This window comes from Gymnodraco acuticeps, unplaced genomic scaffold, assembly GCF_902827175.1.
Source record: "Gymnodraco acuticeps unplaced genomic scaffold, fGymAcu1.1, whole genome shotgun sequence".
NCBI lineage: Eukaryota > Metazoa > Chordata > Actinopteri > Perciformes > Bathydraconidae > Gymnodraco > Gymnodraco acuticeps.
In genome coordinates, this window is record NW_022989947.1 from 927564 (window position 1) to 946121 (window position 18558).

General features: G+C 38.9%; 2 protein-coding genes across 3 annotated transcripts in view; both read right to left on the reverse strand.

Moving 5' to 3' along the window:
- Positions 1–5890: 5890 nt before the first annotated feature.
- Positions 5891–12339, reverse strand: LOC117542675 (trypsin-3-like). The gene is made up of 4 exons (XM_034210481.1): positions 9964–12339; positions 8791–9044; positions 8014–8150; positions 5891–6903 (listed from the first exon to the last, which is right to left on the reverse strand). Exons 1-4 carry the CDS (start codon positions 9966–9968, stop codon positions 6754–6756), a joined length of 546 nt encoding a protein of 181 aa, XP_034066372.1. The 5' UTR covers positions 9969–12339; the 3' UTR covers positions 5891–6753.
- A 473-nt stretch (positions 12340–12812) lies between these two features.
- The window catches only part of kmt2ba (lysine (K)-specific methyltransferase 2Ba), a 35521-nt gene continuing 29775 nt past the window's right edge, over positions 12813–18558 (reverse strand). The window contains exons 32-36 of one of the 2 annotated variants that reach the window (XM_034210479.1): positions 18268–18520; positions 17863–17973; positions 14769–14852; positions 14543–14672; positions 12813–14015 (exon numbers count right to left, since the gene is read on the reverse strand). In XM_034210479.1, the coding sequence (XP_034066370.1) occupies positions 13740–14015; positions 14543–14672; positions 14769–14852; positions 17863–17973; positions 18268–18520 (854 nt within the window). In that variant the 3' untranslated portion in view covers positions 12813–13739. The remainder of the gene's footprint in view (positions 14016–14542; positions 14673–14768; positions 14853–17862; positions 17974–18267; positions 18521–18558) is intronic. The other variant, XM_034210480.1, reaches the window with a different exon arrangement.

An 18558-nucleotide genomic window follows, 5' to 3' on the forward strand; every position in this document is an offset into this window, starting at 1 on the left:
GCAGACACACATGACTAACACAGATAGGTACACACATGTAATGCACACACCCTGCCTCCTTCATGAGCTACCCTCCCATGCATGGGCCCCCTAAAACTGGGTGCACTCAGTGATCCCTTTCCAAAGCCCTCATCTAAATGTGAGCAGAGGTAATCCTTCAAGGCGAGGCTAAGAGAACAGCGATAACCCACGATATAGAGCAGCTGAAGGAGGAAGGAGAGAAAGAGGGAGAGAGGTGAAGCGCGAGATGGGATAGATGAACAGGATGGGGGGGGGATTAGCAACCTAGGGAACACATTTCTAAAACAAGAATTAAAAAAAAACTGGTGAAAATGTTGGTGAGGGAGAGGGAAATGCTTTTACATAGAAATGGAAAGCAAGAGAAAATGAATGTACAGTATGGAAAAGGACGTGCATGTACAGTATACTCACAGATGAATGAGAGGGTGACCGGAGAAGTGATGAAAAATCATGTCAAAAAATGAAAATCAAAGGCGACCACGGACCGCAGGGCATAAGTTTGGCGAGAAGTCCAGTTCCTTCTCATTCTGGAGTTTTGTTTTTTCTCCCTTTTCCCGCGATTTTGCCAATTCTTATCCAGCCGTCCCTCCTTCCTAAGTCTATCCCCTACTGGTCCCCCTTCCCTTCTCTTCCCCCTCCTATTTTTCTTGCATGTGCCGGTACTCTTTCTCCTACCTCTCTCTCTCTCGTTCTCTGTCTTTCTCGCTTTCTCCCGCAGACCATGCTCTCCATTTTCCCCTAATTCTTTGCCTGTCCCCTTCATCTGTCCATTCATCGGACACTCTTTTTCTTTTCTTCCACCCTCTGCTCTCGCTTCAGAATACGGATACTGTTTTTAAAAAAGAGATCTAAACAGAAGTCGGGTTCTGACTGAATGAATACTGTAGAAGAATAGAAAAAAACTGTTAACAGGAAAGGACAAGCGGTTTCTAGCATTTACTGTAAAGCGGGGACAATCCACGGCCTGTGTATTACAGGGGCGCCACGCATTTTGGGTGATGGTGCCTCTGTATATGAGGGCATACCCAAAAGCAAATAGAAAGTAAAAGGAATAAAACGGAGCTAGTTGCTGTCGGTCTCCGGCGCGTGAGGGGAAGGAGTGGGAAGGACTCCGGGGTGAGTGTGTGAAGAGGTGGGAGGAGAGAAAGAAAAAAAAAGAGCCAGCGAGAAGACAGAGAGAGAGAGAGACTGGGGGTTCATGGAGAAATATCCAAGAGGGAGGGATGGAGGAGGAGTGTGTCGGTGGGGAGAGGAAAGAGGAGGGGGCAGAAATAGGAATACATTTTTCTGCTTGTCTTTCTTATGCTCACAGTATTCGAATTCTGTGCTCTTGCATTTTTTCCCCCTCTCTTTTACAGCTTATACCTTTTCTTTCTGTGGGAAGAAAACAGAAAGGAAGGAAGAAGAGAAAGAGCTACTGTGTGCTTTGTCTCTCGCCCCTATCGTTCCTTTTCCTGGTTTCCTTTCTGAAGTGACTCTCCTCTATACAGCCTATTTTCTGCACGTGCACTTGAACTCTAAATCCTGTTTGCTTTCCCCTCCCCTCCCCTCTCTCTCTCTCTCTAACTGCGCATCTGTTTGTCTCTGCCTCTCTCGCTCTCTCTCCTAGGCAGAGGCTTGAAATAGTGCTAGCAGGCAGGAGAGAGCGAGCGGGAGGGAAAAGGAGAGGGCGAGGGGGACAAAAAAGGGGAGAGAGATGTTGAGAGGGGGGAGGGGAAGAAGCTTAGACCGGCTGACATAGAGAGCACTGGGCTGCTCTGTGTGTGTGTGTGTGTGTGTGTGTGTGTGTGTGTGTGTGTGTGTGTGTGTGTGTGTGTGTGTGTGTGTGTGTGTGTGTGTGTGTGTGTGTGTGTATATATGAACATGTCTGCACATTTGTAAACTCACATTCATCTACCTTGGCTTTAGATGCACTGTTTCACACGCTGCTGGTAATCCGCATATCATGTTAGCCTACATACCAGAAAGGAAATACATTACTTTTTGGGGTCAGAGAAATAAATAATTTAATGAATTGAAATTATTTGGAGACCTACAATTGAATTAGTGCTGCAAGCAATGATTGGATGTTCATTAATTAATCCTACTTTTATTTTCTTGGTGAATCATTCAGTCCAAAAATTTCACAAATAATGAAAGAGTCTTATCTTCAGCTACCAGAGACAAAAAGTGATGCCTTCAGTTGGCTTATGTTTTTGAATTGACAATTAAAACCCTAAAGGGATTCAATTTACAATCAAATAAGACCCGGAAAAGGAGAAAACCCTCACATTTAGGAAGCTATTACAAGCTAATGTTTGGTATTTTCACCAAAGATTACAAAAAGTACACAATTAATCGGTTGTTTTTTATTTGGCAAGTTATTACTCAATCTTTAGCGCAAGCCTGCAATTGTGACATGCACACGTCAGACTTGGCTCAGATCGTATTTTATTTTTTTACTTTTGAATTCATAGAAAAATAAAATATTATAATTCTGATAGACAATTAATATTGTCAGGTTTGCATTCGCTGGTCACAAACATTTTTAAACTTTCTATATGTTCTACTCTACGTGGCAACAAGTCAGAATAAATAACAATACTATTGGGATGAAGGTTGGCATATATGCCATTGTGTTAAAATGTTATACAGTAAAAAGCTGAGTAAAACTGACATACTGTGACCTTGAGAGGCTTTTGAAATAAGTGATCTTTAGAAATAAAATAATTTTATGTTTTGCCACAAGTTTCCTGCAGATGTTGAGAGTGGCATTATAATGCTTTGAGATGATTTAATAAATGTTACTAATATTTTATCAGGTGAGACCAAATAAGAAAAAGGCGGGTCATGGCAGGACAAGAGAGCTACTGAACATGTATGTCAATTGGTTATGAAGCTTCATCTATTTGCTATCTTTAGACATTACTACATTCGGGCCAGGTACGATGTATTTTATTGATAACACCCTCATAGTAGTCACTGCATAATGCATTACTTTCTACCTTGGAACACAACAAAAAGATGGCATGACAAACATGCAAGTAGATTTTATGAAAAGTGTTATCAAAGGTCATAATTTCAAATATATTATGATAGACATGAATTCGTCATTTGTTTAAATCCATAAGCACTCTAAGCAAGTCAAATCAAAGATGCAGTTAGACTGTATAATATGTAGGCAGCTAAGGCTCCTGGTTGGTTGAAAATAAAAGAAGCCAAAGTAAAATGTTTCTCACTGGTGCTGTTTTCTCATGAAGTTGCCTTCTCGTAAACTGACTGCAGCACACTTCTTGAAAAGTCTTCATAGGGTCTGTTTTAACCATGGTTTTAACCAGAGATGATGTGAAATGGGTGCCACAACAACACTACCCTCTGCTGGGAAACAATGGGAATAGTTCATACACCATCACGGTGAAGAAGCTCATTAAACATTGTTTAAACCACCATTTGACACGAACTCGAGGCAGGCTATGCAAATTAAATATACAATTCATATTACCGTCAGTGGTGGAGTTATTTTGGTTTAAAGGCTGGGTTAGGAGGAATTTGGAGCTGCTATGGAGGTCATTTCAGGCTATCATCCATTTAAATCGGGCAATCTCCCTCCCTCCCGCCTCAGAATCCATCCTCCAGCTGCATTAGCTGCCATGGCTTAAAGTGAGACAAACCTACATCCAAAACCCGACCACATGGCTTTGGAGTGTATATGAAAAGGAAGATATATTGTATTAATTCATAAATTGAGAGGCGTATGTGTCGGTAACTGATAGAGCATATTATGTCATGACTGCTATCAGTAACTTTGGCTAACGTAAGCTAACCGCTCACTATTTTAGCTATATTAGCTAGCAGCTAGCTAGCAAAAGTGTCAGCCTTTCCAACGGCTGCGACGGGCGTAGCGTAGTTCTAAAAAGGCATTATGATACAAGTATAAATTAAATTTGAGCTCACCAGTCTGTCTTTAATGTGTCAAGGTGAAAGATGTCAACCAGCAGCAGGAGTTTGTGAAGGTTCTGTAAGCTCACCTCAGAAATGATGAAATGGCTGATATCCACCTGTCCAATTACAAAGGCTGTATGCAAATTGAACAAAAAGGGCCCAACACACAAGTGTACTTATTCAATATTTCGTATAATATCTGGACCAAAGAAACAACCAATCACACAACCTTGACATACACCTAAAAACTAAATATAATATTGAGAATACCTTACATCCTAGGTATTAGGTTTCATATACTTTTGTATAAATATCAACAAAATCAGAAATGTGCTTGATTGTTGACTTCCACATAGCTTTGTAGGTCAAAACTATTTCTCATGATCAGAGAAGTTGGTCGGTTTGATTCTAGTCAAATGTTCCTGCAAATAGTGGTGTACTTGAATACATGTTTCCTTTCTTAATGCCCTCCTAGTCCTGACTGATGTAGCCTACTACAGCACAATGTTTGCAGATATTATTGGAGCATTGTTACGCATGGCTGCTCCTGAAATTATGTTTCGGATTTGTCAAAAAAGAATTTTAGGCACTTTTGGTTGACGTTTTTGTAACCCAAATATTATAGTATAGTGGTAATTTAGTGGTAATTTTTTATTTATAGATAAGATAATACTGTATTGATCCTAACCAGAGGTTTTACATGAAAAGATGCATAGTTTATACATTATAAGTATCTTAAAATTAAGAATTAATTAATGATGTTGTTTACAGACACAAATATTAACTATTAAGTGTATTCAACTAAATAAAGTCAGTCAAGGAATTTTAAATTGAAAGATATTAAAAAGATGCACTTGATAAATTGGAATTGGATAATGTGTAAAGTGTATTGGGCCTGCAGAGGGCAGTGTGAAAGGAATAAAAAAGCAAATGTGGTTAGAAAATATTGTATGTGGGCTACAATGGATGCGAGAAATCACAGTAACAGCCTGGGAGTCAGCAGGGATGCTGCGGCAGAAACCTGGCACTGCAGTTTCCTTTAGAGCCTGCTAAATGTCACAGACTCCCAGAAGAGGACCTGGCTACAGACAACATGGCATACGTCAATCATCACTGGCATACAGGGTATAGATAATGTGACAGGAGGAGAAAGACAGCACCAAGTCTGCCGCAAATTTAACAACAAGGAAATGCATTGTCTCTGATTTATTTACGGCTGTAAGTGTAGTAATATTTAGAACTAGTGAAATACAATGTCGACATTTTAATCAAGGAAACCATATCTTAAATTGTTTTCGCTATTCATTTCTCTGTATCAAGCTTATTAAATGCATCTGAAAATCAGATGGAAGCGGTGGTGCAAGAAGTACTTAGATTGTTAACTTGAGTTAAAGTAGTATTACACAGTAAAAAAAATGTACTCTATACAAGGACCTTCCTAGTATAGAGAAAACTGCATGCAGCCATTGCCCTATTATTATTTGTTGGTCCTGCCCCATCAGTGCGCCCCTGCACACAGTAATAACTTAAAATTCCATACATATGTGTTGAATAAATCCCATTTTCATTTGCCTCATGTTGTTTGAGAAAACGGTCCAGTCAGCTGGTTCATCACATAAAATCATAATTGATTTTTCAGGTTTGGCCAACTGAAGATCCCAGAATGGGTTGACACTGAAGCCTGCCAGACACAAGGAGCTGGCTCCTTGCGATGACAAGTGGTTTTACACCAGAGCAGGTTGGTCACACTGCCAGTGTTTCCCCTTGCATTGATTCATCTGCTGCCACAGCTGAAACGATTAGTATATTCATTAATTGTTTCACTGAATATGAATGTTGGAAATTGGTATATTCCATCTTCTCTAATCTCAAGGATTTGCCTCTCAGATTGCTCAGAAATAATAAGCAACTGGATGACAGAATGTGTATTTTCCTTCATTTTAGAGACTTAACAGTTAAACAAAAACATTATTTCTTTATTAATCAACAATGGGAATATTGATTACTTCAGCCTTACCTAAGTACATGCATGTCCATACTGTATAAGTATATACCACGTGGGATTTATACTCATGGTGTCAAATGATGCCTTCATTGGGGCACTTTTTTTTGTTGCAAATTATAATTACGATTAGGCCAAATCTATGCCATATATTGCTGGTACTTATGTCCTTAAGTTTGATATATACTGTCTTGCCATCCCTAAATATATTTATGACCCATGCGCATGCTTTCCTGTTTAATATGGCTGCATGGCTCTCCCCTCTGCTGTCAGTATCTGTTCCTCTGTATGTTTAGATTTACTCAGTGAACAAGAAACAGCAACGTTTATAAATAACTATCAAAGAAACTCATGCAAAGGCAAATAAAATGCAGTTATGCCTTACTTCTTATTTACACAAGTTACTTGTCTCACATATCACTCCATTGCCCAGAGTGCAGGAAGCATTTTGTAGACATGCATGTGTCTATAGTAAAATTAGTACAAATTAACTATTATACTTGGCTGTTTTGCCAAAATGTATAGTTTAAAAATGAATCTCAAGACAGTAGTGGCCTTGTGAGAGAACAGAATAAGTTAAAAATAAGTTAAAACACAAAGCATGTTTAGTTGACAATAACTTTGAAACTCAATGTATTAAACAAAACAGATTTGGGGAATGCTAATGAAATATTTTTTATTTGTCTGATTCTTTTGAATATTATGCCTTAACATGTGATTCATAAGTTGTATATGAAAAAAATACAAATATAACAACAGTATGGTGTTACAAAGTCAGCTTGCATGTGGATGTATGGGCGACTGTGTGTTTAGTTGTTGGACATGGTGCTGCTGATCCAGCTGTTGTAGCGGCACACTCGGGCGTAGACGCTGGGATGTCCCTGCATGGCGCAGTCATAACCCCAGGACACGACCCCCTGCAGCTGACCGTTACACACCAGAGGACCACCAGAGTCTCCCTGCAACACAAGCAGAAGAAGACACAGGTTTACATTTTACTGTAATAGTACAAACACGGTACATGGCAGGCATTGCATTCAAACTGTCTTTCTGAAGGTTTCAAAAGAAGATCACATGGAATGACATGTAATACCCATATAACTTGTAGCCTATGAATGAAAATATGTTGACAGATGTTTGCTCTATAATGAAAAACTGCTGCAGGTGGTTGAAAGTTGTGGATTGAGAGATTATTTTTCACAGAAATACATCTCTTTATTATTTTATATGCTGCTTAATACGTATATCATATACTGTATGTTCATCATCATCCAATTGTACCCACAGCATCTGTAATCTTTAAGCTTCTTTCAAGTCACATTGATCATATAAATATAAAAACCTAGGGGTGAACTATATATATCGGGTTCAGGGCAAAAGGATTATCAATTTACATTATTATTTATTGTTCCGCTAATTTAATTATAACCTGTCAATGATCAGCCGTTCATATACCAAGTTGTTTTTAATTAAAACGCCCAAAATCTACACACTCTAATTTACTAAAATGTATAATAATTTGCAGAGTCAGAACTGTTTTTCTTTTGTTACCAATAGATACTAATAGGTTGGTTGGATTCAGTAAGTTCAAAGCTGTGGAATTATCATCTTTCTTTGCTCGCTGCATCTTGGCCTTTTTTACCTTATGGCACTAATAACTTTTACAGGTTATCAACTTATTTTCAAAGACGACATTTTTTTTTAAATGATCGGATATTTAATCAGTGTATGCCATGAGAAACATGTAATTATCGGTCTCTGCTGAAAAAATGAAGGATGTCCAGTGAATTCAAATGTCTCTTGCAATACTGTTGCATCATCTTCCTGCAGTCATCAATACAGACACAGCAGTGGCAGTGGTGTGAATTAAAAACGGATACACTGAAAACGTATCTGTTTTATAATTAAAGGATTTTAGAGTGGATTCATGCAGCATTTGCATTGAAGGAGTATATCATCTAAATTCTCAGTGAAATAAGTGCTATAGTGTGTCTGTGTACTGCTGGAAGAAATGCACACTCCTGCACATCCTGACCCCTGTGTGTTCACTGTGGTTCAGTCCGACTCACTTGGCAGCTGCTGGCACCTCCGCTCATGAATCCGGAGCAAAGCATGTTGTCGGTGAGGAGGTGGGGGTAGGCGTTCTTGCAGATCCTGTCATCGATGATGGGCTGCCTCAGACACTGCAGCCTGTCAGGGAAGTTGTCTGTGGAGCAGGAAGGAAAGTCTCAGTTACTGTATCTGCCAATATTCAAATATTATGAGTGAAGTAAGATGACTTCATTTTTCAATGGAAAGTTAAATGACTCCCATTTTGCAAATTAATCCTTATATATACAGCTCTGGAAACCACTGCAGCATTATAAGTTTCTCTGGTTTTACTATTTGAGTGAAATGACATTTGTTTTTATTCTGTAAACTACTGACAACATTTCCCTGTGTTGGCATTCAACAGACACTGGAATGGAATGGCTGCCATACATGTAGAGATTGAGATTTAAGAACAATTTTGAGTGGTCTCTTAATTTTTTTCCTGAGTTGTATTTGATTACTTCGGGATAAGGTTTTAACAATTTTTTTAACTGGGCGATAAAGCTCCACAAAATGTTTTAATTGCTGTCAAATTTGTATTTAACCGGAATTAAGATGGGAATAGAGCAAAAAAACTGCTATATTTTTTAATTAACGTTTTTTACTGAAAATAATATTTCCGGATGTAACTCCTTGAATCACCAATCAAAAAAATGTGAACTACATATGTTTTCTTAGTGACTGATTATAATTACATGTGTTTTGTTATGCGATTGTGTAACTGTAAATAACCCTGGGCATGAGTCATCCCTTACCTCCGTTGGCGGAGAGGTTGCCCCAGCCGGACACCATGCAGTTCTCGTCAGCCTGGGGGCAGCGGTTGGGCAGGGCCACGGTCTGGACGTTGCTGTTGAGGGTGGCGGGGCGGCTCAGTTTGATCAGCATGATGTCGTTGTCCAGGTTGTAGCTGTTGTACTGTGGGTGCTTGATCATCTTGACTCCATCGATCCACTGCTCCGTGCCCTCGTTCGCAGCGATATTGTGCTCGCCAAGGCGAACCTGGATACGACTGGAGGAATTATGAAAGTTACGTTTAGAAATATTTCAAATGAATTACAATCATAATGTATTTGGAGTCACATACATCAGTGGATCTCATTTAAAGGGTGGATTATCAATGATAAACATATACAAAACTTCTAGCAGCAGGCAGCAAGTCTGTCAAAAGGAAGTGGCTTAATTCAGAGCCACACTATTGATAAACGGATATAAATAATATATGAAATATATATTTTGGAAAGGTTGAAGTCTTCCTTCAAATTCCCAAGATTCTTTTCCACGGGTTTGCACTAAGTGGACTGAGTAGACTAAACCTTCGAGGTTAGACTTATTCGGCCTGATGGAAGAATGTAATGTGATTTAAAATATGTTATCGCATCTAACTTCTCTTTTGCTTATTGTAATTTCTAAGCTACAATTATAAATAATGAAAGCTGATGTTATAAAATAAAATTATTGGAGAGCCACACATAAAATGGTTATCAAATATACTGAAACATGTTGGTTTTACATGTGAATCTACTTGCAGTAATATTTATGTTTTGTAAAATTATGAATGTTAAACGAATGCTTTTCCAATACAAAAAAATGCATACTGTATATCTAATTTCAGATTTATTAAGTTTTTGACTGACTGTGATTATAAAGCATTAACTCTAGTTGGTGTAACTCCAGCTTGCCATCATAGCAGAGTAGCAAAACATATAATTATATTGAAAAAATACAGAAATGTACAAAAGAACCAACTCACAACATCTTTCGGTTTCTCCTTTTCTTATGCAGCGGGACGTTATGATTGATTACCTTATTTAAGATTTTCAAAAAATAACCAGGGATTGAGGTTACAAGAAAAAATCTGCCTGATGAGGAAAAAGTATTATTCCAGACTCGGGTTTCAGGGGGAAAACGTTGTGACTTCCTGTACTTACGACATGTAGCAGTGAGCAGCAGACACCACCCACTGGCTGGAGATGAGGGATCCTCCGCAGAAGTGGTATCCAGCGTTCAGAGACACCTGGTAGGGAACCGAGTTTCTGGGACACTCGTACCCGCCAACAACCTTCTCCTCCTCAGCAGCAACTGAAACAGCACATTAGGTCACTTTATTAACATGAATACAAAAATAAACAAAACCATTAATATGTTAAAAGTATTGTTTTAAACTATAAGGTCCAGAAATATTCATTTATCAAAACCAGAGAAATAAAAAGTGATCGGCAAGTCTCTTACACACTGCTCCAAGCAGAGCCAGGAATATCAGGGCCTTCATGGTAACTTATCTTTTGAATGTCATAGAAAGTTCAGCCTGTAACTCTTTATATACGCCTCATGCTCTTTACATTCGCACATTTCTCAAGGTCGGGAAGGTAAAATGCAAAACTGTTCTGGGAAAGAGCCATATGGCTGCAGGCAACAAAAAGACCTTGAACGACATCAGAACTAATAGATTAAACTCTGTTTAAAAAAAAAACTAGTTATGTGTTCAGCAATTAGGTATTTGTATGTTTTATGTGCATTTTATTGAGTAGATCAGAACTCGTGAATATGTGTTTGTATGTGTGTTCAAGGAGACCTGGCTAAGGTAGGCAGCAGTGTGAATACAACTGAAAACACACACAAAACATTTAAAAGGAGAGAAAAATCAAGAATAGGGAACTCAACATTAAGAGACATTTAAAATAGTCCGTTTTTTACCAGGTACAGAGTTATATATTTGTAAGTAAAACATCGATTAACCATCACAGATATTTAAGTTATACATATATCATGATCATGTAGATAATGAATATGAAACCTTTTCCCAGACGCCAGCACTTTTGAGAATTAATGGAGTCCAGTTTTAGATGCTGATGTGCACTGAACTGATGTCACATTTCTTATCTGTCAATAATATGTGAGACAGCAGTTGAGCAGGTGCTCCTTACTCAGCAGTTCGCTGCAGGAACATTCAATAGGTTTATCAGTGATCCACTCAAACCTGATAAGACTTTCTTTCCAAAACTACAGCAACGCTGGAAAAAAGGAACAACGTAAAGGAAATACTTGTGCATACAGATAGGTGACAAATTAAGTGAAATCGTCAATAAATTAAGGGGAACTATTATGCTAATGTTTTTTATAGTTGTTTTTTAAGTTTGTGCTTCTACTGTGACATGTTTACATGCTTTAATGTTCAAAAAGGTATTTTGGCTGCAGCCACTCTTTTCACCCTCTGTCTGAAACCACAGCCCAGATAACTGGCATGAACTTTGGGATTTTAGCCTTTGCAGACACTTTACATCAGGGGTGTCCAAACTGAGGAGCCACATACAGAAAGATATATGAAGGAATGGGCCCCTCCCAGAGGTGAGGTATATCGCCTCATAAGTTAAGTTATAAGTTGGAAAAATCAATCCAATGTAGGTAAACTTGAAAATGCTGTAAGAAAAAAAACAGCCTACATCACAGCTCTCCATAGGGTTTCATTTATCTTGTTAGCAGCTCATTCCTTGAAACAGAAGCTTCAGATCGCTTATAAGAGGAAATATGAAGGGTATATTTCAAGGTTGCTACGTAAATGTGTTATTTGGCTTTACATGTTTTCAACTTTAATTGACTGAATTTATTTGAAAAGTGGTATTTTTAACACATGAATACTGTGTAATATATTTTGAACATATATATTTAAGAAGTACAATATAAGACAAGCAGAAGTTTATTATACTCAAGTCATTATACTTTTTGAATTTGCTGAGGGCCTATTCAAAATGGCCCCCGGGCCGTAGTTTGGACACCCCTGCTTTACATGCAAGAAAACCTACTAACACACTACAGGAAAGAGAAAACATCAAAAAGCACAACAGGGCCCCTTTAAATAACACTCATGTAATGAAACAGGACAATAGAGGATTCTAAATAGTTTGTTAAAGATTAATATAATTCTGCTATGAATCCTCCGTCACCAGATATAAAACAAACTGAAGACATATATTTCAAACAGTCAGCAGACTTTAGAGGCTTTGCCATTGAGCACAAACCTGCTGCAGGTTAACACCCTTACACTTTTGTATTGTTTTTTTAAATGTTCTTTAGTTTATCACTGATCTGTAGATTTCTTGGTTCCGCTATCAGGAAAAAATACCATAAATGTAAAAAATATTAGACACATTTAAAATGTATATGGGTATTTATACAGCACATGTTCACTTAATCATCTCCATTAAAAAAATATGTTTACTGATTTGAAATCATATGAAAATCCAAGGCACATTTTAACATTTCCAATTTTTATTGAACATAAATTAAAAAATAAATGGAAGGTAAAAAAATATTTAACAGGTTTAGAAATTCTTTATACAATTTTGTACAAGCAAGGATCCATAATAAGCCAATTGAGTAACAAAGCTTTGCGTGTCAATAAATAAAAGAAAACATATTTCCACAGCATTCAGCCTTTTAACTAAAATGTCTCAAATCTCTCTAGATCCAGGAGCTAAACTCAGCTGCACAAAGGGGTAGGTCGCAGGCAGAATAGCAATAATTATTATTGATGTTATTTGTTTTATCAAGAAGTAATGATTGGAAACTGAACAATAAGGAATCTTTATTTTACCAAATGTGTCGTCAAATTCATTAAATCTTGCTTCATAATATATTTGAGGTAGTACAACTGTGAGAGACAAGAGGATGTGAAATGTAAGTTAAACTTTGATTAACTCAGCAATAGCTTCGGTTTATAAATTCAACCTCAACTTACAAAGAGAAAGTTAAAAGCTCAAACACATTTATTTCCATCAGCTTGTTGAATATACATTTATTGTTCAAATATACAAAAATACAAAAAGGTGTATAAGGGACTCACCGGAGCAAAATCATTATATTCAGTTTGAACCCTGGCTTCACCAGGGAACTCTCCCTTATAGACCTCAAATACACAAACATTACAAATTAAGAGATAAAGAACAGACAGTAATTGCGGGATAAAAGCATTTAGATCACAGCATTTCTGCCGTCACAAATAAAAACAGGACATTTCAACTGAGGGGGGGGAAAAGGGTTTGAGTAACTATATTAAAACTACCTTTTGGGTTAAATGTCCCCAGCACCTTGTGGTCTCCAGACTGAAGTTAAAACGCAGCTGCACTAAAGTTGCCTGGAGATGAATGTGTTTGAACGTCCCTCCTGCTGCTGGAGAAGGTCGTGTCAAAGTAAGGTGCTGAATAAATTCTCCTCATCCGCCTCTGTGACCTTGTATTTACAAATATACCAGCATAACAGTAATAGCTGCAATCGGGCTATCTTAGCTTGCACTGTTTGTAGCTGGTAATAATTGCCTTCTAGCAGAGGCTCCAGACAAATTCAATGTAAAAAAGTAAGAATGTGTGTATGAGATGGTGAAACGGTACAAAAATCCCCCAAAAAAGGTGCATTGTCCTTAATTTAACTGCACTTTCTCACAGACCAACACTCCAGCATTGACCTAAATAGTACTCATCAGAAACATATGGCTCTAATCTGGTTCACAGCAGTTCAGGGGACAGCAATGTCCTCCACCAGTCTATAAATTATGTTTCCAAGAAAGCAAAGCAGATCTGTGTATCAAAGAATTCCCTCTCATGGCTACGTCACAACAGTCGCCTTCATCAGTTCATCAGAGTCAGCCTCCTGAGTTCAAATGCATTTGTCAAGATGGCTATTTGTGCGTTGTGTGTGAGTGTGTGTTGTACTAGTTCAGGAAGCGACGGCAGCGCCTCGTCGAGCAGTTGCAGTGCAGCTTGCTCTTCTCGTCCTCGATGGGGAACTTGTAGTCGTAGGTGAGTTCTTCGCCCCGGTGGATCTTCCTCAGGGCGAAGATGACGATGTGCTTGCGTCCGTCGACGTTGATGACGCGAGAGTAGCAGTTGGGCTCGCAGGAGTGGTTGATGAAGCGAGCCGCGTTGCCTTGCATCGTCGCGTCAACCACGTCGAAGTCGTCGATGCGGAACATGTAACAGCCGATTCCCTGAGGGAGGGAGATGAAACCATCACATTTCACATTTTCAGTACATGGAACATCTTAAAGAATAAAAAAAGGTACTGTTGAGCCCAAAATCTAAAATACATATATTTACTCTTAACTTTAGAGCAATCCATCAATCTAGATTATGTTAGTGTGAGTTACGAGTGTTGGATATCAACATTTTCTGGACTTTTATCAGGTTTTGGACAAATCTTTTCTGTTTTGGAATAACATACTTTTAGAAATGTACAGACTTTTTTTTCCAGACCATATTTTCAAAAAGCTTAGATGTTAATTATGTAAATAAACAGTTTGAGATTCCATGTACGTTGCATTTTCCGTGTGCTATTATGCTGTAATTGCCAGGCAGTTGTAAAAGGAAATATATGAAATACATTATACCATACTATCTTTCATTTATTCCACCCTGTTTTTCTAACCTTACCCCTTAAGTTCTGCTGAATATTGTATAATAAGTTGAGTGTGATTATGAAGACTAACACAGTATAATAGTGTGTGTGTTTTCTAACCTTGCCGTCATAATATTTCTCCCGCTTATCAGTCAGCACAGAGCGAATGACGGTGCCAGCGTACTCGATCACCATCTCGCCAGCCTCGATGTTTCTTTTGCAGAAAAGGCCGCGACCATGAATTTCAGATCTAAGAGAGGATTTCAGATTAGGATCAGTTAAATACATTTTAACAAATGATATTTTGGACATTAATGAAATTGTCTTTTTGTCGTTTTTTTTTAACCTGTAAACTCCTACTGCTTCTTTGGAGATTTTTTCCAGGTGTCTGAATCTCATTGCCATGGGAAGCTCACTGCTGGTGGCTCGCCTGTAGGAGTGAGACACAGAAAGGATGACGTCACCATACCCATGATGTCCCGAATACCATTTTTCGGGCACCGGATATTCGGTAGTAATCAGTAGGGATGTAACGATACCAAAAACTCACGGTACGATAATATCGCGATAACAAGTCCACGGTACGGTATTTATCGCGATATTGAATAATAAAAAATAAATAAAAATAAAAATGTTTCAATAAAATATGTTTTTACTCGGAAAATGTTTCTTTATTACATAATAAATCTGATTTGTACAGCATTTTAGTAGGATAGCAGTATTTTAAAGTGTCAAAAACAAAGTGACAGTAACAGACTGGAACAAGAAAACCAGTGTTTTTGTACCTATAGTACTACCAAACAAAGTAGGCATTTTCTTTGTGCCACTGCATCTCACAAATAAACAGGACATTTAATAATCAGATCCTGCAATAAAATAAATCAAGTTTCACTTTAGTTTTTCAAGTAACTCAACTCAAACTCACTAGTCACTCACTCAGCATCATCAGACAGGTTTTTAGGAATATGAGAATGTCCACATTTCCAGGTATTTATACACTGGGATGTTTGGGCATTTACAATATCCCCTGCTCTGGAAAAAACTCTCTCGCTTGGTACTGATGTTGCTGGGACAGCAGTGGTCGCGTTAACGGAATATTTTATTTATCATCCATCCATCCATCCATCCATCCATCCATCCATCCATCTCTCGCTTGGTACTGATGTTGCTGGGACAGCAGTGGTCGCGTTAACGGAATATTTTATTTATCAATGACGGGAAAATCTGAAAGCAGTCTGTCATTTTGACAGATTAGAACAAACTCGGAACAGCGCCAACGTTTCCCCGCAGCGAGGCTCTGGTGTTATGCCGTGTTATGCATGCCCTCCAAAAGGAAATTATATAGTTTCCAAACCGTACTTTGCCGTACAGATCAACACATGTCTGGGAGGTTTTGCTTTACGCTGTGCGCGCTCCCGCGAGGTGCATGCACACACGGCATAACACCGCCCCCCCCTGTTGACAGTTCACGAGCGTGCTCTCTTATGAACTGTTCAGACCCGACGGGTAATAAGGGATTATGACGGATATTTTACGATCCTGTCTGTCAAAATGACGGACAGCGAAAAAGTCTAACGCCACCTCAGTGGGACGGAGAGATATGCTTTGGCCATGGGTGACAGCAGTGGGTAAAACTGTGCATTGTCTCTCCACCACCAGAGATGGGGTCGTTACTAAAAAAAAGTAATATATTACATATTACTTTTAAAAAAAGTAATATATTACACTACTTCGTTACTCTCTACATAAAGTTACTCGTTACTTTACTTGTTACTTTACTCGCAGGGCGGGCCCGCCCCTCCCTGCAGGCAGATCACGCAGACTGCTAAAGTTTCAAATGTTCTCTTTAGTTCAGTTTCCATTGTCGCATAAGACTGATCCAGATCCTGAATGTTTTCCTATCTGACCATGGCTGTCCTCTGTCTCCTGATATCTGTATATTTTGCGCAGTCTATCTCTGCTCACGCTGTTGCGTCGGCGTGTTCTCCTGCGTGTTGGCCATGTGTTGCACTGGAACCAGACACCGCAAAGACTTCAGCCGAGCACGTACGAACTGCGCATGCGTGAGTGGCAATAACTCTCCTTACCAGCAGGCGGCGGTAGTGTGTATTCATCATTCAAAACAGGCAACAACCGGAAAACAGAGAAGAAGAACAGACTACGTGATATAAACAAACAACAAATAGCTGTGCGTTAGCTTCACCTTAGCATGTGTTCTTTGCAGGTGTTTGTTGAGGTTTTATTATGACTGATTTTAGTAAGTAACGAAGTAACGCGTGTCGGGGCAATGTTAGTAACTGTAGTGTGATTACTGAATTATAAAAGTAGCGTGTTACACTACTCCGTTACTGACAAAAATAATATTATTACAGTAACGCGTTACTTTGTAACGCCCAACTCTGTCCACCACTTCAAAACAATACAGTTTTTGCCAAGAAGGTGCGGCTTATTGACAGGGCGAGATATAAATATACTGTTGGTACTTGTCAATGTCTCTAGGTGTGTAAATGTAGCCCTGTAAATACGATGTCCTTTTGTGTTCTGTTGTTTTATGTTCATGTTGTAACCTACTTGCTGCCATGTTGGACAGGTCTCTCTTGAAAAAGAGATCGATGATCTCAATGGGACCACCTGGTTAAATAAAGGTTTAAAACAAAAAAGTAAAAAAAAAAAATATATATATAAAAAAATTAATAAAAAAAAAAAATCGCGGTAGATTTTGTCAGTCTCACGACGGTATTGGGACGTTTATTTACCGCGATACCGCGATATTCGGTATATCGTTACATCCCTAGTAATTGAAGCAGTGAATATTCGGCCCGCGCGGGGGGGGGGCGGGGGGCGTAGTAATCAGCAGCGAACCGCCTCAACACGTGTATTTCGGTGTATTCACGGCATTCATTTTCTTATTCTACAGTATTGTTGTTTTATAGTTATTTGTTAATGTAACCCAATTTGTGTTCTGTGAAATTTAAAAGGATATCGCATTGTGTTTGTTACTTTCGTTGCAGTTGTATATGTCTTAAGTGTAATTTGGCTTGGCTTCCTATTTATGGACATGTAGCGCTGTTGACAGGAAGTTGTTGTTGCTTTGGAAACGTGACGGAGATTAACGGAGAAAAGTAATATCTACATATAAAGACGGAGAAAGTAAACGATAACGTTTATGGTTAAGTGTTAGCACCCCCTGAAGAGGCACAAGCTCTTACGTTGATATTGGAGATTTCAATAAATTCCATTTGAAAAAAAAACGGGGAAAAAACAAACAAAACGAATATCCGATAACGAAATTGAAACCCGAATAGTCCTCCAACGAAACGAATATTCGGGTACAGCCCTACCATGGACAAGGGGCAGATAAATTACCACCTGGAATAATACTGTTCAAGTTAAGATTTTTAAGCTTGGATCATAAAGTGCCACTAATGTAATCCTCTTACCTGGAAGATTTAAGTGGGAATTCATCCTCCTCTTCATCAAAGGGGCCCACCATGACAGGGAGCTCTCTGTGCTGCGATGCCAGGAAGTTGAACATATCAAAAGTCGCTTTCCTGATTATAGGGAAAAAAGTTAATTAATTTGAGTTGCAATTTAAATTTAAATCAAGTTTTATTTATATAGCACATTTCTAAACGATTTTTGGTCGAGCCAAAGTGCTGTACATATAATAAAAATAGCCTACAGTAGAGACACTTTACAGCAAATACAACCGCACAGATTGTTCAGAATATCAGTATGAGAAAAAAAAAATGAATTGAAATAATAAAACAAAAAATTACTGAACAAGAAGAAGACACAAACCAACCCTGAGCAAATTAACTCCAGTTATGACAAAAAAACTGTACCGTGTGTAGACTTCAGTACGAGCGCAGCCGCTTGGATTGAGAGGAAGCTCTTCCTCTATGTTCTCGCAGCGGTGGAAGCGGAAGCGATGGCGTTTGCAGTTAGCGGCACCATGCAGCTGCTCCAACAGGAAGATGACGGCATCGTGAACGACGCCGAGCACCCGCGGCCCGCTCATCCCGCCCAGAGGCAGCTGCTTCAGGTGGAAGCCTGTGCGGGCCTCAAGGACGCCGTCAATCACCGCTCGCCAGGCCACTGAGGGGGGGCGGAGATAAGAGGGTGTGAGGACTGAA

Coding starts and splice junctions, on each gene's coding strand:
- LOC117542675 (XM_034210481.1), bottom strand. Junction 8,151..8,790: donor CAACCTCTCCGCCAACGGAG/GTAAGGGATGAC, acceptor CCTGCTCCACAG/ACAACTTCCCTGACAGGCTG. Junction 6,904..8,013: donor GAGGTGCCAGCAGCTGCCAA/GTGAGTCGGACT, acceptor CTTGTGTTGCAG/GGAGACTCTGGTGGTCCTCT.